The sequence below is a fragment of the Marmota monax genome, unplaced genomic scaffold (assembly GCF_021218885.2).
Source record: "Marmota monax isolate L192 unplaced genomic scaffold, Marmota_monax_Labrador192_F-V1.1 WCK01_AAM20220418_F8-fsc00091, whole genome shotgun sequence".
NCBI lineage: Eukaryota > Metazoa > Chordata > Mammalia > Rodentia > Sciuridae > Marmota > Marmota monax.
The window spans coordinates 3,402,942-3,424,973 of record NW_026692434.1 but is presented as its reverse complement, the minus strand read 5'-3'; the positions used below and the strand labels follow the sequence as shown (position 1 = coordinate 3,424,973).

The 22,032-nt window shown below is 35.8% G+C and overlaps 1 protein-coding gene across 7 annotated transcripts in view; it reads right to left on the bottom strand.

Moving 5' to 3' along the window:
- Col19a1 (collagen type XIX alpha 1 chain) overlaps window positions 1-22,032 on the bottom strand; it is a 327,672-nt gene that overhangs the window by 13,196 nt on the left and 292,444 nt on the right. For all 7 annotated transcript variants that reach the window (XM_058578798.1, XM_058578800.1, XM_058578801.1 and 4 more), the window contains 3 exons: window positions 19,367-19,537; window positions 17,778-17,844; window positions 1,242-1,370 (listed from right to left, as the gene is read on the bottom strand). In XM_058578798.1, coding sequence (XP_058434781.1) covers window positions 1,242-1,370; window positions 17,778-17,844; window positions 19,367-19,537 — 367 coding nt within the window. The remainder of the gene's footprint in view (window positions 1-1,241; window positions 1,371-17,777; window positions 17,845-19,366; window positions 19,538-22,032) is intronic.

The following is a 22,032-nucleotide window of genomic DNA, read 5'->3' as shown; positions in this document are numbered from 1 at the left end:
ATATCTCCTGGGTTAAGTCTCCCCAGCTGCCATGGCCTCTTGCCTTGGGGGCTGTCCTCTGGCTTTCCGGTTCTGTTGCCCATAGTAGCCTCCAAATGCTACTTGCTATGGAAGAGAGGAGTTGTCTCCGGTAATTCAAGGGACAAAATCTAGAGTCACCTAGGGATGTACCACTGAAAACTCTCTTCCCCTCCATTTGGCTTACAGAGAACTCTCTAGGATTAGGAATGGTTTCAGGACTTCACCCAGAGTCTCAGAACTGGTTCCCTGGTGTCTGGGGTCTTTCGTTTTTGGTAGGCAGGGCTGCTGGGGTATATCTGTGCTTAAGGTTGGCAAGATAGTTCTGCTAAATCTGGAAACCAGTTCACTGGTGTCTGCTTTTCTCTGTGTCTACTCATCTCTGTATATAACTGGAATGGGGAATGTGATGTGTCACTAAGTGGAAACTGTTGGGGATAATTTTGAGTAGATGGTGCCTGAAAATGGATTCTGGAGAATTTAATTCAAACTGGCCAGGGTGAACTGCCCCCAGAATTCCTAAGAATAACTTTGTGGGAGAACTAGTTGTCTCCTCAGGTTCTCTGGTCTTGCCTTTTGTGGTATATACTTACTGAATTTGGCATTTCCTTATCCAAATTTGTGACTCTTATAAGCCCAAGTCTATTTGACCACTTTGCTGATTGCTGACCATATTCTACAACATAACCTTATCAGAATAATTTAGTCAAGACAAATTTAAGATCATGTCTCTTATCAAGTTGTTGTCAATGGAACAATTTATTATTTTGTTTTGCTAAGAGTTTCTATCTACAAGCTCTATTAAAGCAGAAGGATTCTAAAAATTTTCCCCAACATACTTTGGACCCAGGAGACTATTTGTAGTAGAATCTTCTAAGACACTGCTTAGTTTCCTTACAATTCTAAGATGAGTCTTGTCTAACTTAGAGCTTAAAGGATGTCTAAACATAAGATTTGTTGCTAATGATATGAAAATGTACATTGCTGTTATTGTTGTACTAAATATTAAAATGCATTTATAATAGTAGATAATTAAATTTGAAGAAATTTAATTTTTTCAAATATTTGACTTCTAGAAAGTCAAATATTAACAAGCTATTTTCTCTATATAAAATATATAGCTATTTTCTCTATATAAAATAAATATATATTAACTGTAATTAGCATGTTGTAAACACTGGGGGTTAAAAATTGGTAAACAAATATTACACTTGAAGACTTACCTTGGGGTCCAGGGTCTCCTGGTGGCCCAGGTAACCCATCCTTTCCTGGTGGTCCAGGCCTCCCATGAGCTTGAGCAGCCAACATTGCTGCTGGCAGCTTGAGTTGGGATAGAAACACAGCCATCCTCTCTTCATTTGTGAAAGAAAAAAATAATATGTGATAAATATTTTTGTCAAAAATTTTCAAAAGATTCATATAAAATTTAAAATTCAAATTGAAGCACATCTGATTTCTGACTGCTAACTGTATTTGAGACATAAAATTAATTACATAAGGTTGTTTAAATATAGAACAGTTGTGTCACTCAGAGGCTCTGAATTTTCAGGGCTCCTGAGATGAAGTAGGCTAGTGGTTAGAACATTAGTCTGAAAGTTAATTAACTTCTGGTTATGACTTATGGAGAGAATTTAGATCCACATTATGGTTTTAATAACTTTAAAGCACTTTGCAAAAAATGTTGTAAATGTGTGGTGATTTTAAAATATCTTCACAAATTCTTCGACACTCCCAAAGTTGGGAGTGAGGGTTGAATTTTCTTATGACCTCTGTTTTTTTTTGGTAATGGTGCTGGGGATTGAACCCAGGGCCCTGTGCATGTGAGGCAAGTATTCTAACAACTGAGCTATATCCCAAGCCTCTGAGTTTTCTTATGAATAGGAAAAAAAAAAGAACTAATAATGTGCAACTAGAGAAATAGCATGGCTTCCTAGTTGCCAAGGAAGCCAGCTGCCACGTAGTAAGAAGTCCCACATAGAGGGGAATTGATGTCACCTGCCAACAATCATGTGTATAAATTTGGAGGCAGATCATCCCCAATCAAGCCTTTAAATGACTGCAGCCCTGAATGACATCATGATTGCAACTTAATTATAGATTTGAAGCCAGAACCATACAACTAAGTAACACGTCAAGTCCCTGACCCATAGAAAATACAACCTAATGAATGCTTATTATTGTAAGCCACTGACATTTGTAGGTGTTTTCTTCTGTAGCAACAGGCAACTCATATAGTATATGACCATTATTATCCTTGAACAAAATTGCATTAATAATAAAGATTTGTTTATTGAAAATATTGCCATTAGCTCCACACTCACTTATGTCACTATTTATGCTTTATAGTGGACAAATATTACAAATTGTCAAAAACTAATTTATTTCTTAATAAGAGTATTTAAGATATCTTCTTATTCACTTCTGTTTGAATAAGGGCTCACTAACTAGAAATTCAATCAGGGTTTTAGTAGAATTTTCTAATTTGGCCAAAGGGGAAAAAAAAATCAGCATTGGTACAGAAGAGCATTCTCTCAATTCTAGCTGTAGGCACAGTGAAAACAATAAAATCCTTCTGTAAATTTCGGTGAACCTGAAAACACTGAAGCTAAGAACACACAAATTATGGGGAATTGACATTATTCAGAACACTTAAAAATGTTAACTAGATATACAAAAACCTTCTGTGAGTAAAATACTTTCTAAGCAAGCAAAAATGATTTCTCATTGTCCTTGTCCTTTATTCTCCAAACTGCCTGGTGCCTAACTTTGTTCTTCTAGATCCTGGAGAAAGGATTCAGGCAGAAAGAAAGCACTCAAAGCTCCTCAATGCAGCTCAGCCATTGCTGGTGAAAGCACCTTTACCATGGGCATCTTGGGGGGCAACTATTAATACTTATTAGTCAGAGGGCTTTAGATGAAAGCATATGTGATACAATTAATCACTGGGTTCTTTAGATGAAAGCATAAGAAGTTGGTATATTCATGAAATTTAAAGGATATGGAAAATAAAGTCTAAGGAACATATATAGGAAAATGTAAGAATTTTCAATTTAAAATAAATTTCTAAACAAGATGTATTAGTTAAATTTGCTAAATATTCTTTCTAAGCAGGACTTCGCATGACAGATTTTATACTTTCTGCTTTAATTGCTCTTGTTGTGGAATAAGGGAAAGATAATCATTTAAATAAGAACTATTGTCTGTTTTTATAAGCTTAATATACTCTGAAGAGTATTTGCTGATAATTAACAGGTTAGAAATAGTCTGATAGAACAGATTAGGAATCTGTTATATAATTACAAGATATTTTTATTCAATTACTTTTTTGAATAGCCACTTCAGAATTTCACTTATCACTACTGAATTCTTGGTTATTAATCCCATATAGACTATTATTGAGTTAAATTTTACCTCATAAGCATATTCAATATTTTCCAACTATCTGGAATTAATTTTGATAGTGTCATTAATTCAATCAAGATCTATAATAAATATAATCTATCACTGGGTTCTTTATTTAAACTTGTTTATTTGTATATTATCACATATATGCATAAATATAAGCTTGGATACACACATGTATGTATATCCAGGCTAATTTATAGATAATTAGGTTTAAAATAGAAAACTGGAGGAAGGCATAGCCTTGTCCTGATAAATATTAATGATGTTTATTTTCACATAGAATCTTCAAAAAGCAAAATCTCTTAGTAATTCAAATGATTTCATTTGTAAGATATAAATACAATTTTTCAAGAATACATGGAATATCATAAGAAATCTATGTAAAATAATCAGCCTGGGTTTCCTTCAGATAAATCTTCCAGAAGCGTTTCTTACAGATGAAGTTAGTGGGTTTTTTTTCCTTCTAAATAAAGACCAAATGATGGTAACACACTAGGAACTGCTGGGTAGAAAACACATAGGCCAGATCATGCAGACCTTCTAAGAAATTACTTCAATTCCCTTCAATCTTCTCACTCAGTTTAGTTCATTTACAAAGCTGAACTGCAAAGTTATGCTTCACTTAAGCAAATATGTATGTTTTACAAATTTGATAAATTGCTTTGGAGTGAAACTTGTTTTACTATGGGCTATCAATAAAATATTAGAAACAATGTAGGCCCTTACACTACTTAAGAAAGTACAAAAAAATTTCGTAGAGAATTAAGGGGGAAATCCCAACATATGTTAAACATTAGCTGTATGATCAGAGAGTAACTACACTTACATCCCAAGTCAGAAAGGAAGCAAAATGGAAACATAGATTTAATGATGACTGTGAGACAATGTGGATCTGATAGTGCTCATCCCAAGGAGTGACATTAAATTATCTTCCTTATAATAAAATGTTTATCACCTGAGTCTCTCCCTGGGATGTTTTGTTGATGTTAATATATTTAATTCCAATAACAGATGAAACAAACATGTAATTAACATGCAATTAGTTTTGCAAATCATGTTGAATGTAAATTAATCATATTATAAACTGCTTTTTGAAGCAGCAAATTCGATGTTCATACACTGAAATGTGTAGTATTGTTTTGCACTTCAAATATAGTCAAATATATAATTTAAGTGTGTTTGAATGCCTTCAATGTCTAAATATAAATATTCACAGTACTCATTTTTCCTCCTTAATGTATGAATTGAATTTACAAGTATTTTGCTTTGGGTGGTTTTTTAATATTTTTAGAAAAACAATTTAAATCTAGCTGTAAATTATCTAGCTTTAAGATACATTCAGAAATAGTCATTTAGCATAAGGCTAATTGCCTCTTCTGAACCCTACCCTAATGCTCTATAATTTAAAATAATATGTTTCTGAGCATCGAAATGAATTGTAAAATCCTGTTATCTTAATTGCCTTTCCTCTGTTTTCAGGGATCTTCAGTCAATTAAACTGTGTTTGGCTATGCTTTCTAATGAGGCAGGAAATTAAAGAGTTTAGATTAGAGGTGTACATAAACCAAACACACATGCCATCTGTCAAGGTAGAACCACAGTAGTCTAACAAACAGACTTCCTTGGAAAAAGACATCAATGTGATGATAAATTACATTATTCAGAGTAGGAAGAGACATTCAGATATCTTCTGGTCCACATCTCTTCTCTGTTTCACAGAGGGAATTTGACTCTTTGAAAATCATCTTTTTCTCCTAATGCCCAATGTTTAATTGCCCATTTTCTTAGTATAACATCATCTTATTTTCTTCTGTTACTCCTTTATGCAAATAGTAGTTAATGAATATTTACCTTGGGAAATCAGTCATACACTTGATAATGTTGTTACTTCTTAGTCTTAAGGTTAAATAACTTTTATTCATATGCTTAATAATTTGGTAAATCAGTTTTTGGTTCCATTATTCCAGAGTTTTCCCATATGTCTCTTAAATGTGGAAACCAAAATTATATATAATTTTCTTCTAAGGGGAAGAAGTATCAGAAGAGTAATTTGCTATGATATCTAACTTTTTAGTTTCATTTAAGCTGTTAATTCAATAGTATCATGTGGATTCACATTTATTTTGTGGTTCATCGTCTCCAAAGGTTACTACTACATTTATTTTTGGTATACTACTTTGCTCCTTTGTAAGCATGTTGTTTTGAAACGTTGTTATGGGTATAGATGATGGATTGAACACATGATTTTTTTACCTCCTAAATACCTGAAAAACAATATTAAGAACTTTTAGAGGCATAATACAAGAATGGGGAGAATATAAAAGGAGACAATAGCAACAAAATTTTGGGACTTGAGAATCTGATGGCTGCGGGATGTGTAGCTTAGACTTGAACTGAACCTCTATACTGAAAGTTGGGAAACAACCTGGTTAAAGTCACAGAATCCCAGGAATTGGTAGTATAAGTTCCTCAGAAATTGAGGTTAAGGGAGAATTGGTTGAAAGTTTGCATCGTAAGTCCTTAAACTCCATTTTCTACTCTATATAGTTGGGCAGTTGTCCCTCCCTAGCCCCAGCTAAAGCCTGAACATTTATTTGAAAAGCACAAATAGACCATCTCTGCACTGGGACCCCAGATGCTGCTGAGACTCTGGATTCAATATCAAAAAAAGGGAAATAAGTGTACATTTATATGCTTCCTGCAGAATTGGTAACCAGGCTGGAAATGGAAATGTCTCCACTGAGGAATCTGACCTCTGAGAGACATAGATAATGAAATTGAGGTCCTCTAACTTAAAAGCCCAGCTAGCTACTTTAAAGTGAAGACCTGCTGTTCAATCACAACTTCAATCAATTTTTAAAAAATATTTAATTTTTAGTTGTAGTTGGACACAATATCTTTATTTTTATTTTTATGTGGTGCTGAGGATCAAACCCAGGGCCTTGCATGTGCTAGGTGAGCGCTCTACCACTGAGCCACAATCCCAGCCCCTCAATCAAACTTTTAGAACCCACTCTTAGGTATGAACAGACATTATTGGTCATTGAGGAGATTCTATCAATTGAATGCCAGAGTCCCTCAACAAGTTGGAAAAAACACACTATGTTGTGGAAAATATTTTTTAAAACTATGTATCTCTGATATGTATATATACAAATATGTATATACAGAGGACAGATGTTACAACCCTGAAATAGAACAGGATGATATATATCCACACACATTCATATGAATGTGAAATATATGTATGAAAAATAGAGAAAACATAAGGGATTTCCCAAATGCCGGAAATCTGGAAACAAATTATTGTACAAGGACACAGCCCTAACCTTTCTTTCTCCCAGCTGTGGATGTGACTTTGTTAGTCTTGAATGATTAGTTAGTCTTGTTATGTCTAAAGAATGAAGAGCCAGATGTTTATACACACTCTTGCATAGGTTTGTAAATTATTATGCATGTTGATGTAAATTCCCAAGTAGAATGGGGTGGTACCATATCAAGAATTATACTACTCAGATCTGTTAAGACTATAATTCGTGTGGGCAGATTCATTGGTAGCTGCAAAGTCCTCATAAAGCCAAAAATGCTGATACATGGGTGGCATCTTTTCCTGCCCTGTGGGGTTGCCTTGTTTGGAAAAGGCCTTGACTTCTTGGCCAGTCAAATTGGGAATTTAATCTAACTTTCAAGTGGATGTACTTGTGGCATTATCCAACTGGAACCTAGCCTTGGGCCTGGTGGAAAGACACCTCCCTCCATGGTTAGGTTTGGGAAGAGACATCAGGATGCTGAAAGAGGATTTGGTGGCCTGGAAAATAGCCCTAGTTGTGAGATCTGTGTTGAATCTAAGGGGTGAAAGGGAGTTGAGAAGGCCCATGTCTGGGTCCTGGCATAGATAGGGTTTCTATAGAGGTTCCCATCTGGGCACCTGGGATAATAAAGTGAGACAGCAGGAGCTTCTGAGGACTCCCTTAGGCCCTGCTATCAGTCTGTGACCTGCTGACCAGAGATAATTGCTTCCAAGGCTGTGGATTGCAGGGATGCATAGACAGAGCTAAGTATGAGCTGTCATTCACGCTGTCTCTTGTGAAATTGCTAAGAGAAAGGGAGGCGGATGGGCACTACTGAACGGTAGCACTTTAGTGTGCTACTTAACTGTAACTGTTTTAATATGTGAAAATTAATCTTTGCTTTTAAAGAAAAAGCTTTCTGAAAAAAGGGGACTGTGACCTTCGAGCACTGATTTGTGAAAATGGAGATTTTTCTTGTTTCTTTTTTTGTAAATGGTGTTCAGAAGCCATGGAAAAGGTGACTTTTAAGTGGAAAATCAAATGGGCTGAATTGAAATGATTTGGGGACAAATTAACTTAAGTGCTAAATAACTAAATTCTGGGTTTCAGATATAATTTTGTTTGGGAGAAGACCATTTTGCTGAACTGATGTCAAGAGATAAAAAGAGGAATATCATATAAGAGCCTCAGATCTAGGAGTTTCAACAGAAAAACATTTCCTTTAGAGTCTCTTTAGAATATTGTCATGAGGCTGAGACATCTGTGGCTTCTGATGGAGCACTGGCTCTTGGGGCAGGGGAGGCTATTTAGCTACTCACCTGTACCTAGCAGGTTGGAACAGTCTGAGAGGCAGTAGGAAGAATGAGGACAAAGCCAGGAAAGACTCAGTACCTGTAAGCTTCCAGGTAGGGTGTAACTCAGAAGAAGGGACATGAACTCAGGGGAAAGATACAGACTTAGAGGAGTTACAATTCAGACAGTGCAAGCTGGTGAGCTTGCCCAAGGAGAGATGAAGAGTGGCTCAGGTCTCCTGACCTGCCTTTTCAGGAGACCAACAGCTGTCAATAGGAGTAAAGTGCAGAATGGCTTGGGAATGGCAGCGTGGTCCTTCCCTAGGGGAAGTGCCAGTGTTGTCTTTGCTGCAGGACAGGCTGCCAGAGCCCATGCTTTTTATTCAGTGTCTGCTGAACTTACAGAATGAACATCTCCCCTATATCCACACATCATTTTTTTTTCCTATTTCACTTGGTTATATTTTCTGACATTCTTCATCAGCCTTCAAACAGTTGAACTAATTTTTTAAAATTTTATCACAATGTTAATTTTCTTTTCTTTTTTTTTTGCGTTACAATTCTTATTACACATATAGAGCAAATTTTTCGTATCTCTGCATATAAAGTATGTTCACGCCAATTTATGCCATTATACATGTACATTTTTTTGCATTACAATTCTTATTACACATATATTCTACAATTTTTCATATCCCTGTTTATATATAAGGTATGTTGACACCCAATTCAAGTCTTTATAAATGTACTTTGTATAATGATGACCATAAAAAGTTGAACTAATTACTGAGCTATTAAATAAGACTTTATCTAAAGGCTTTCAAGAAATTGAAGTGCAACAACAAAGTTTCCTGAGATAAAAGATAATTAATGATATTAGAGCCCATGGAAATAAGGAGTGAAAGGGGAAATTTAGATTGAAATTCCAAAACATAATTGCTGGCATTATCCTTTTAATGGTGGAGGTCCATTAAAGGTGTGAATGCTGTCTGGATTGATTATATCCATCTGCCCTTCAAACCTTTCATCCTTCCTCTTCCAGTTCCAGTTCTCCCTTCCAGAGAGGGAGAGGAAGAGGGGGAGCAGGAAGGGGACCTGTGACTCATTTTCCTTTGTCTGCCTTATTTTAATATAATGTCTTCCAGTTCCATCCATTTTTCTACAAATGACAGAATTTTATTCTTCATGGCTGAATTTTATTCTTTTTTTAAAAAATACTTATTTTTTAGTTGTAGCTTGTCACAATACCTTTATTTTATTTATTTATTATGTGGTGATGAGGATCAAACCTAGGGCCTCGCACGTCCTAGGCAAACGCTCTACCGTTGAGCCACAACTCCAGCCCCCTGAATTTTATTCTTTATGGCTCCATTGCATACACACACATACATATATATCATATATATGGTATACATATATATTATATTTATTCATTCATCTGTTGATGGATATCTTACCTGATTCCATATCTTAACTCTTTTTGAATGCCCCAATAAACATGAGTATGCAGGTATCTGTTCTGTATGCTGACTTTATGTCCTTTGAATATATACCCTGGAGTGAAATAGCTAGATCATATGGCAGTTATATTTTTAGCTTTTTAGGAACCTCCATACTATTTTACCTAATGGCTGTACTAATTTATACTCCCACCAGTAGTATAAAAGTGTTCATTTTTCTCGATATTCTCCACCAGCTCTTTTGTTTTTGATAATAGCCATTATAACTGGGGTGAGATGGTATGTCACTGTAGTTTTGATTGCATTTCCCTGGTGGTTAATGGTTGAGCATTTTTTCATGTTATTGGCCATTTTTATTTCATTTGAGAAGTATCTGTTAGGTAATTTACTCATTTTTAAATTGGATTACTTGTGTCTTTAAATTCTTTATAAATCCTGGATATTAACTCTCTAATGATGACTAGCTGGCAGGTACTTTCTCCCATTCTGTAGGTTCTCTTCACTCTGTTGTTTCCTTTCCTGGCAGAAGATTTTTAGTTTGATGTAATTGCATCTGTCAATTTTTTGCTCTTTTTTTTCCTGTGCTTTTGGAAACCCATCAGAGACTCATTACCTGTACCGATATCTTGAAATGTTTCCCTTACACTTCCCTTTAGTAGTTTCAGGTCTTGCGTTTCAAGTTGCTTTTTGTATGGAGTGAGAGTCAGGGGTCATGCTTCAGTCTTTGGAATGTGACTGTCCAATTTTACCAAGCAGGCCTTTTCCCAATGTGTTTTAGCACCTTTGTCAAAACTCAGTTGGATGTAGATGCATGGATTTATTTCTATATTCTCTATTATTTTCCATTGGTTTATGTGTCTGTTTTTAATGATAATACCATGCTGGGTTTTTTGGTGGTTGTTACTATAGTTTTGAAGTATATCTTGAAATTGGTTATTGTGATGCATCTAGCTTTGCTAGTTTTGCTCAAGATTGCTTTGGTTATTTGGGATCTTTTGTTCTTCCATATGAATTTGAGGATCCTTTTTGAAGAATTCTCTTTGAAAAATGACATTGGTATTTTGATAGTAGTTGCTTTGAATATGTAGGTCTTTGGGTATTATAGATATTTTAACAATATGAATTCTTCCAATTCATGAACATGGGGACCTGGGGTAATTCTTTTCACATTTTAATTTCAATTATTTTTGTAATTTACAACAGAGAGGTCTTTTACTTCCTTAGTTAAGTTTACTCCTCATTATTTTATTTATTTTTGTGGTTATTGTGAGTGGGACTGTTTTCCTCTTTTCCTTCTGGAGTTTATTATTGATATAAAAAAATACCGAGTTTTGTATCTTACTGCCTTAATTTTCTATCAGTTCTAATAGTCTTTTGGCTTTGGGCTTTTCTATGTGTGGAATCTCATCAGGGAAAATGTGTCTGACTTTCCTATTTATATGCCTTTTATTTCTTGTGTAATTGCTGTGGCTAAACTTTCTAGTACCATATTGAATAAGAGTGGCAAAGTGGACACAGTGTCTTGCTCCTGATCTTAGAGGAAATTCTTTCAGTTTTACCCCATTCAGTATGTTGTTGGATATGGGTTTGTCATATATAACCTTTATTATGTTGAGGTATGATCCTTTATATCTAATTTATTCAGGGCTTTTATCATAAAATGATATTGAATGCTATCAAAGGTCTTTTCTCCACATATTGAGATGATCATGTGATTTTTCTTTTAATCCTTGTATTTATGCTATACTGTGTTTGTTTTGCATATGTTGAACCATTCTTGTAGCCCTAGAGTGAAACCAACTTGATCATGGTGAATAATCTTTTTGATGTACTATTCAATTTGCTAGTGTTTTGTTGAAGATTTTTGCATTTATATTCATCATATTGGTCTACACCTCTCTCTTCTTCTTTTGTCAGGTTTTGGTAACAGAATAAAGTTGGGCACATAGAATCTAGAAGTGTCCCCTCCCTTTCAATCCTACAGAATAGTTTGAGAAGTATCAGAGATACTTCTTAAGTTCATAAAATCCAGCAGTGAAGCCATTCAGTCCTGGAATTTTCTTTGTTGGGAGACTTTTTATTATGAATTCAATCTCAGTAATTTTTAATGGTCTGTTCAGTATTTAAAATATTCTTTGTTCCATTTTGTTAGGTCATGTATATCCAGAAATTTCTCCATTTCTTCTAAGTTTTCCCAACTTGTTAGCATATATTTTTCTCAAAATAATTCCTTATGATCCTTTGAATTTCTGTAGTGTAAATTGTAATGTATTCTTTTTCATCTCTAGTTTTATTTGGGTCTTCTTTATTTGGTTAGTTTAGATAAAAGCTTATCAATTTTGTTTAACTTTCAAATAACCAGCTCTCCATTGATTTTTTTATGTGTGTTGTTCTTTTAAACTCTATTTCATTTATTTCTGCTTGATCTTTATTATTTCTTCTAATTTTATATACAGATTATTCTTGTTCCTCTAAGATCCTGAGATGCATCATTATGTTGTTTTATATTTTTGTATTTTTTTTAAATGTAAACACTCATTATTATGAACTTCCATTTATACTGTTTTCATTGTTTCCTATAGGTTTCGGTATATTGTTTTCATTTTAATTTGTCTCAAGGAATTTTAAAATTTTCTTCTTTTTTAATGATACACTATTCAAAAGTGTTTTGTTCAGTATCCATCTATTTGAATAATTTTTAAAGTTTCTCTTGTTGATTTTTATTCCATTGTGATCAGAAAAAATATAGGCTATAATTTCAGTTATTAGAATTGTTTTGTGTCTTTGTTCTACTGCAGAGAAAATTCCATGCACTGATGAAAGGAATGTGTATTCTGCAGGTATTGGGTGGAATGTTCTGTAAATATCTGTTAATTCTACTTGATCTATAAAGTAGTTTAACTGTTTTTTTTTTTAAACCTGGTCTAGATGACCTATTGGTTGGTCAAAGTGGGGTACTGAAATCCCCAACTATTATTGCACTGGGGCCTCTCTCTCCCTTTCGGTCTAATAGTGTTTGAATAATGGAGCACGCAATTTTATAAATCAATGTATATAAACTTATAATAGTAATATCTTGATGAATTGATCCCTTGATGATTAGTAACCCTATTTTGTCTTTTCTTACTGTTTTTGTTTAAAGCCTATTTGTCAGATATAAGTATGCTACTTTTTTTTTTCCAAATTTCATTTGCTTGGAATAGCATTTTCCATCCTTTCACTTTCAGTCTCTGTGTGTCCTTACCAATGTGAATTTCTTATAGACAGCATATTGTTGGTTCTTGTCTTTTGATCCATTCAGTCAGTCCATATCTTTGTGTGTGTGTGTGTGTGTGTGTGTGTGTGTACCGGGGACTGAACTTGGGGGCACTCGATCACTGAGCCACATCCCCAGTCCTATTTTTTGTATTTTATTTAGAGACAGAGTTGTTTAGTGCCTCGTATTTTGCTGAGGCTGGCTTTGAACTTGCGATCTTCCTTCTCATCCTCCCAAGCTATTGGGATTACAGGCGTGCGCCACCGTGCCTGGTTGTATCTTTTAACTTAAGAATTAAGACCATCTACATTCAGAGTTAATAATGAAACATATGGACTTGTACTTGTCATTTTGTTTTCCTTCTGGTTGTTTTTAATATTCTTTCTGAGTCTTCCTCTTTCATCTTTGTGGTTTGATGGTATACTTTATTGATAATATTTCTTTCTTTTCTATTATTGTATATCTATTCTGGCGAGATTTATATTTTTACATGCTATTATGATGGGAGTTATTTTTCTTTCACTACTGTGTTTAAGATTTCTTTGAGCATCTACAAAGGCTAGTCTTGCGGTCATAAATCTCTTAGTTTTTGTTTATCTTGGTAGGTCTATACTTATCCAATTCTGAACAAAAAAGCCTTGCTGGATGTAATTTTTGTTGGCAGTTGTTTTTCTCTCAGAATTTGAAATAATATTACATGTCCTCCTGGCCTATAGGCTGTTAGTCTAGTGGGTTTACATTTAAATGTGACTTGGCACTGTTGGAGATTTAAAAATTCTTTGTCTTGTACTTTTTTTGTGTGTGGGGGGTGGGGGGCAGTACTAGAGATTGAACCTGGGCTAGTTTACCACTGAGCTATAAACCCCATTCCTTTTTATTTTGAGACAGGGTCTCACCAAGTTGCTAGGCTGACCTCCAACTTGTGATCCTCTTGCCTCAGCCTCTTAGATTTATGGGATTCCAGGTGTGTGCCACTGTCCCTGGTTGTCCTGTACTTTTGATAGTTTGACTATGGTACATTCTGGGGAGGATGATTTCTGGTCATGTCTATTTGGGGTTATATGGGTCTTGTACCTGGATGTCTATGCCTGTCAAGATTAGGGAAGCTTTTTGCTATTATTTTATTGAATAGATTTTCTATGCCCTTAATCTTTTTTTCCCTTTCGTATATGCTGATGATATAGAAGTTTGATCTTTTAATTATGTCCCATACTCCTTTCATTTTTATTTTCTTTATTTCAGTATGAATGTGATATTTCAAAAGACCTGTCTTCAACCTCTGATTCTTTTGTCCAGTTGATCTAGCCTATTGTTGAGGCTTCCAGCTGAATTTATCAAACTTATAGAGCTCTTTATTTTCAAGATTTATGATGGGTTCTTTCTTAATTTCTTTGCTGAATCTCTCACTGATGCCCTGCATTGTCTTTCTAATTGCATGTCTTCCTAATTTTTCATTCTTTGTATTCTCTTAGACCTCATTGAGCTTTTAAAAATTTCTTTTGAATTAATTTTCAGTCATGTTATCTACTTTGATATTTATGGAATCTGTTACTAGAGAGTTATGATCTTTAGGATGTCATATTACCCATTCCCCCATATTTCTTGTGTTTCTATATTGAGAATTGCAGAGCTGATGAAATGGATATTTACCACTTTCATGAGATGACATTATTTTTTTTTAAATTGTAAATGGACACAACACTTCTATTCCATTTATTTATTTTTATGTGGTGCTGAGGATCTAACCCAGTGCCTCACATATGCCAGGCAAGCACTTCACCACCAAGCCATAGCCCCAGCCCCAAGATGATCTTCTTAACAAGTGACTGTCTATGAAAGATATGGATATGTCTTGGGGTATCAGTTTGTTATGCAATATTATGTTTATTTCCAGCTGGATAATACAGTGTAATCTTCCTGCAGCTTCATTGTCTGTGTTTAGTGAGTTTGAGAATAGCACATACTGTATTGGAATTGGAGAGAGCCACTATTTCTATGGGTTATGCAAGGGTGAGGATATTCTAGAAGTTGAGGCAGATGTAGTGTAGAAAGTATATGGGTGTACCCTGTGTGGTTACCCCTGCAATGGGAGTAGTGGCCTCTATTAGGTAATCAATTTTCTCAGGCACTGTTGATATTGGCCCTTTTATATGAAAGAGTCTCTGGTATTGGTTGCTCCTGTAGTGATGAGGAGCCTGAGGTTCTTGTCCTCTGATTAGACACTATTTGGGGCCCAGGTCCTTCATGGCTACAGGCAGGAATAGCAGAACCCTTTATGTGGCACTCACACTGTCTTGTCAGCCGTGCATGATCAGACAATGTATGGGGATGAGCAAAGCAGGGGACCTGTGTAGGTGTAGTCTCCTCTGAGTTTTTTGCAATTGTGAATACAGGGATTGAGCAGGATGGGGTCACTGCACAAAAATGCACTTAGCTGAAGTGCTTGCAAGAGCAGAATGTGGTTGGTACCAGGGACTTTTTTTTTTCTCTGAAACTTCTTGGGCTGCATAGCCCAAGGGTAGGAAATGGCTGGATATTTCCCCCCACCCCCTGATTTCTTTCAACTGTATTGCCCACCAGGTATTGAATGGGACTGGTCATGTAAGGGTAAATTCCTCTCAATTGAGATGCTCACAGGAGCCAAGGAGGGTGGAATATGGCCATTGCTGGGGAGTTACTCTCTGGACTTTTAGGCTGGTTGCCTCAGGGGCTGGGTTTGTGGTGGTATTGCCTAAAACTGCCTCAGCACCTCCCTGTGGGTGGGGGAGTGGTAGAAACCCAGTTGCCCCCTACTTTGTACAGAAGTAGGGGTGGGAGTGTTTGTGGGAACTGTGCAAGGCAGCCATCTTGTTCCTGGTAGGTGCTATCAGGAACCATGTATGGCTAGCAACAGCCCAGGTCTCACAGGGCAGGTTCCTGGATCCCCTAGTCCTTGTGGGTGGCTCTGACTCTACTGTACAGCCCTTTCAGTGAGTCTCTGTCAGGTCACTCCACCCAGCCAGATCTGGCTCATGAGGCAGCCACCTGCTGAGCAGTGTAGGAATGTCAATGGGGTCCCAAAGATGGGAACATATAGAAGCTTCTGTCCCTTAAAGTAGTCTAAATTCAGACAGTCCCTCTCAGGATGGCTCCTGGCTACTGCACCCTGGGGATCTCCCTGGAGATGAAGTGAATTCTTTTCTAAAGTCATATTACTCTGCTCATTTTAGGCCCTTTATCTATTTAAGCTATAAGTCTGCAAAGGGCCATGAAACTTTCAATTGTTCAGGATTGTCAGTATTTGAGCTTAGAGTTTTCTGGGATTCTTTGACCCTTATCTTTGTGCACTTTCCCTTGCCCTGCTTTGGAGCTGGGGTGGTAGATGGTGGATATTTTATTTATCTTGCTACAATGCTGCCCTATCTCTTATTTTTTTCTGTTATGTTACTGAAGTGGCTAAAAGTCACAGTGTGACCCCACTCTATCTCTAGTTCTCCTGTGAAACAAGATAATGTGCACCCAAACAATGGGCCTTCAGTCTCTAATGCTAATTATAATTAAAAATAATCAGGGATCCTTGTAGAATAGCTGATTCCATGTTTGGAGCAAAAAAAATGAAGATGGACTTGGCGTATATTATCTTACTCCTTACAAAATTCAACCTATTTTTGGCTTATAATGATTAGCAGTGGAAGTAGGAACCAGGAGATCCAAAGTGGATTTATTTGCAGAAGAAAAATAATTTTCACTTTATTAATCTTGAGTGACATTGATTTTTAGCAAATCATTTCACAAAATCACGTGATATCCTTGTGAATGGACAAAGAAATGTAGAATGGATTTTAGGACAACTATATGAAGTCAGACTATCAAACAATAGATAAATAGATGATTTGCTAGTGGGCAGAAAGAATCCAATGGCATTTAGAAAAGCTTAATCCTTGACTCTTGACCTTTTAATTCAACATTTCTATTAACAACTAGGATGATGACATGTTTATAAAATTTAGATAGGACACAGTTATGAGGGTTGGCCTACTTGCCCTGCAAGAGTGTTCTAAAAGATACCTTTAGTTTAGAACAAGGCTTGAACATGAATCATTTGAAATTTAATATGAGCAAGCATAAGATATTGAACAAGCATAAGTACTTAGTCTTTCAAAATAAACAGTCTACAATGAGAAACCACTAAATTTTAAAAAATTGAATAAGGAAGATCTAGGGTTATTAGTTAATCTAACTCAAAATGTTAATAGCATTTTTTTCTTAAGCAATCATATTAATCTAACTCAAAATGTTAATAGCATTTTTTTCCCTAAGCAACCATATTATACTATCTTGGGCTAAATTAGTGTCTAGAGCAAGGGTCATAAAACTTTCTCTGCAAAGGGCCAAATATTAAATATTTAATTTTTTGTTTGGCTTTATGATCTGCACAACTACTCAATTCTGCCCCTATAGTATGAAAATAGCCAGCGAAAATAAAGAAATAAATATGGCCATGTTCCAATGACACCTTATTTATAGAGACAAATTTCAATTTTGGATCATTTTCACATATCATGAGAGATTCTTTTGATTTTTAAAACTTTTAAAATGTGGGAGAAAAAAATCATGCTTAGCTGTGGGCCATACACAGATAGATGCAGGTGGGAGTGACTGGTAGGCACAGTGTTCTGACCCTGATCTAGATCAAAAGACTAATCTGCCTTGACAAAATATTCCTGGCAATGAGGGCAACTTAAACCCTAGCATAACAAGTGGACGAGCGAGACACATTTTCTCCATAAAAGAGAAAAATGAAGAGCATGAGGGACACTGAATAACACCCCAAAGGATGTCATATGATTAGAGGATAATATACCTGTGTTGTCTTACCAACCAGTGCAATGACAGGATATTTCAGGGAGGCAAATTTAACTGAGTACAAGGAAGAATTTTCTATCAGAGCTGCTCCACCATAAAGTAGGCTGCCCGTTAGAATCATCTTGCTGCTATTTCTCAAGAATGTTACTTGGGATTCTTCATAGAGGTGGGAATCAGTGAAAATTTAGAAATGTTATAAAGTAAACCTAACCTTCAAAAATCCTTTGGACCTCTTGATTAATGTACTTCTTTATTTCTTCAAATGAAACTGCATCAGCCTAAAGAAGAAAAAAGATGAGTCTATTAAAATAGAACACAGAAAAAATGAATTAAGAATAGAAATTTTGGGTTGGCATGCACACTTAACTTTTGTAGAGATACATTTTCCAAGCAAAAATGCTTTTGGCAATTGTACTGGATAATAAATATCATTTGATCAAATGCTGAGAATAAGTTGAAGTGCATAATTGCTTTAAAAGCTGTGAACTAGAATGGTGTCTAGTGATATTAACATATTTTCTATTAGTGGAGAGACATAGCTTCATACAATTAGGAAAGTTCCTGTTACTTCATTTTATAAAGTTAACCTAAACAGCATTATCTTGATGTTCAAATCTCAATCACAATTCAATTTCCAACCAATCCCTTGACACAGGCAAGAGTCCTTGTCTGATATTACAGTATCCATAAAGAGAAGCTGGAAGAGAACTTAAGGTATGCTGGATTAATCTTTTTTTTAATATTTATGTTTCTAGTTATATGTGGACATAATGTCTTTATTTTACTTTATGTGGTGCTGAGGATTGAACCCAGGGCCTCATGCATGCTAGGCGAGCACTCTACCTCTGAGCCACAATCCCAGCCCTGGATTACTCTTTATAAAATATTTTATCCATGAAATAAGACATTAAATTTTTCCCACTTCATGACAATTCTATAATTTACATGTAATAAGCATTAAATGTATCAAGCAATTTTCCTAATGGAAAATGTCACTGAGATCTAATAAAGTTGGTAAATTGTGTCCGTTAAATTTTTAACCCCTTGTCCAATGGTGTTTTGCATGCATTTGATAATGAATCTAACACTTATAAAGTTTTGCTATAAAATCTTGGTAATTTTAAAAGGGAGTTATTTTTCACAATGACTAGAATTTTAAAGTATTACTATTCTTTATATTTGGTTATTATCTTAAGGTATTCTGGGCAATAAATATATCCTGTACAATGTAATGTAGATTAGATATTGTGACATAGGGAATCATCTCCATTGCTTTCTATGTATGTTTCAGATATGGACATGAACAAACATTATAATGGGATGTATAGTTAGATGAGCGACTTGGAAGATCCATAGGAAATCACTATGCAGTGAGACTTTCAGACTGGAGCATGGCTTCAACTCTTCTCTTTAATTAGTGAGTCCTAATTATAAAAGTTCCTTTATAAAAGTGGAATGGAAGGCTGGGTTTGTAGCTCAGTTGGTAGAGTGCTTGCCTAGTATGTGTGATCACTGAGTTAGATTTTCAGCATCACAAATAAATAAATAAATGTCTATTGACAACTAAAAAACAATTAAAAAAAAAATGGAATGGAAAGACACTCCTCTCAGATGGGTTCTGAAGATCAAGTGAGGTGATACACAGCAAGGCTTAGAGGATCTGGCACAGAAATTCAAAAACAATAGAAACCAGCTTAAGTGTATTTTACATATTTTAAAAAGCATTATCATTGCTCTCATTATAAATGAGGTATATGGTTGATAAAGCTGGGAGCTCCTGAAGGGCTCAGCACTACTTACCGGAGAGCCAGGGATTCCTGGGGATCCTGGAGGGCCTTGGTGGCCAGGGGATCCCATGGAGCCCTTGTTTCCTGGTGGCCCCATAGGACCTATAGCTCCTTTCATGCCTGTAAGGCCTGGTTTTCCTCGTTCACCTTGTGGACCTCTGTCTCCTGGGATTCCCTGGTCACCCTGTTGGAAGGAGGGGAAAGAAAAGAATGATCCTTTCTAGAACCTCTTTAGCTGTGGCTAAGAATAAAATTTTTGGATTCACAGTGGCATTTATTCACTGAGGGACCATGGATAAGTGACTTAAGCTTTGTCACTTAAGCTTCCTTTCTTATACGGATATTAATAGGATCTACTAGGTAGGGCATTGTTGGGAAATACATGAATTAACCCAAGTAGAGTGCTGAGAACAATGTCTGGCACCTTGTAAGCACTAAAGATATAATCGTTATTGATGAAAACAGTTGTACTCAGTTGCCTGTCTAGAATGATGGAATTTCAGAAAAGTCAATATCAGTAGTCACTTCAGGCCTGGATCTCCTTCAAAATAATAAAGGAAGATTGCCAGTGGGATCTCATCAGAGATCCTCCATGTAAAAAATCTTCAGGACACTCAAAACCTCGTCTACATTGTGAACTTTCATTTTTTTTTTGCTCTTCCTGTGCTCTCATATTTGGCCTTTATTAAACTCTTTGAGTTTGTCTTCTGTGCTCGTGTCTTACCTGTTTGTGTGCATGCATGCACATGTATTCACTGTGTCCTAAATATATACAACTCATGAAGGTGAGAGATGAGAAAGCCATTGTAAAGGTTTGAAGCAGGTGCCTGGAGTAGAGCTGTCACTTAGATAGTTTACTCAATGGCATAAATGAACTACAAGAGAATTTCTTGAAGAAGATGTCAGAAAAAATTAGGAATGAGATCATATTAGATGTTCCTGAAGTTTCTTTAATGTTGTCTTTTATGCTGCAATATGTCCACTAGTATATGCAAAAGAGGGAGAGAGTGCACACACAGTGGGTGCTTCAGTTACAGATTTTCAAACATTTAGTTGCACAATTCTAGGAGGTGATGTCCACACCAAATGTGATGGACTGGTGCTTGTGCTTCCCAGAATTTCATCACATTAATCTTTCATTTGTAATTATTTTGCAGAAGGACAAAATGTGTTATCTTGGTTTTAAAGAGTAAAAATAAATGAACAATTATAGAGACCTTTTGTGATCACAGGATGTGAAGAGAGAATCCATATACAAAGAGAAAATGGATGGATCTAATATCAGTGCTACTGTATCTTAGTTATAAAAATGTATCTGTACAGATATATCAACCCAGCATATGCTGGGAGAAATTCCTGAGATAACTTAAAAATAAAAATAAAAAAACTGCAGAAGAAGGGGACTAGTTAAGTGAAATAAGGCATATCCAAAAAGTCAAACATAAAGCCATTAAAATGTAGATGTAGATTTATATTTACAGACAAGGACAGTCATTATATATTGGTAGATGAAAATAATTTATAAAACACAGATTTTTCAGAACACTGTTTATATTGGTATACATAAATATGTGTACTATGTGTAAGTGTATTATGTATAAGGGTCAGAAATGGAAATATGTCCAAAGTACCAGTGTTTCTCTGTGTAAGGAGACAAGGCAAACTTTCTTTTTAAATTGATATTTTGTTCATATTTCTTTTAATTAACATGATTTTTAGAGAGAGAGAGAGAGTGAGAGAGAGAGAGAACTTGTTTAATATTTATTTTTTAGTTTTTGGTGGACACAACATCTTTATTTGTATGTGGTGCTGAGGATCGAACCCAGGCCGCACGCATGCCAGGCGAGCACGCTACTGCTTGAGCCACATCCCCAGCCCCAAATTAACATGATTTTTTAAAATTAGTAAACTAGACAATAGTACACAAACATGTGCCACACTTGTGCATAATAGCATCCCTACATAGAACGACGCATGGTAATGCTCAAGTAACTGGCAGTAGTGGCACAATGCCAGTCCTTACTAGAATACATCCAGGTTTAGTAAAGAAAAGAGTGTCATGTATCAATAACATTAGCAGCAACCCAAATGGTTTACATAAAAGCAAATCACATAAATGGCATTACTACAACTTCCTTACAAATGCACTTCCCCTTTCTATTTCTCTACTTCCTCGCACCATCTTCCTTATTCTCCTGAGAACCCCTGACCGAAAGGGATACTAATCAGGGCAGTTTTGGTTCCCAGGAGGTATGTAGTGAGGTCTGAAGACACTAAGAGTGGCCACAATTAGAGGGATAGTGGTGCTATTGCATCTAGCAGGTAGAGGCCAGGGATGCTGCTGAGCATTCTTCAGTACACAGGACCGCCAGCAACATCACTTATTTGCCCCCAAATATTAACAGTGCTGAGGTTGAGAAAACCCCCTCTAGGTAAAAGGAATCATGGGCAATGGTTAGAGTAGGCATATGTGTGTAGGACAATAGGTGGGCAAAGCTTTCCAAACAGAATAGCAAAGTAGAATTAGGTATGTATAAAGGCCAAAGTGGCAGGTGTACCTTCCATGTGACCTGTTTCTGGTTTTTTTATCATGTTTTATACCTAATAGAGATCTTGGGTCATATACACCTAGACTTTTTCATATTGGGAGATTTGGAGGTATCTACGTGCATAATTGTG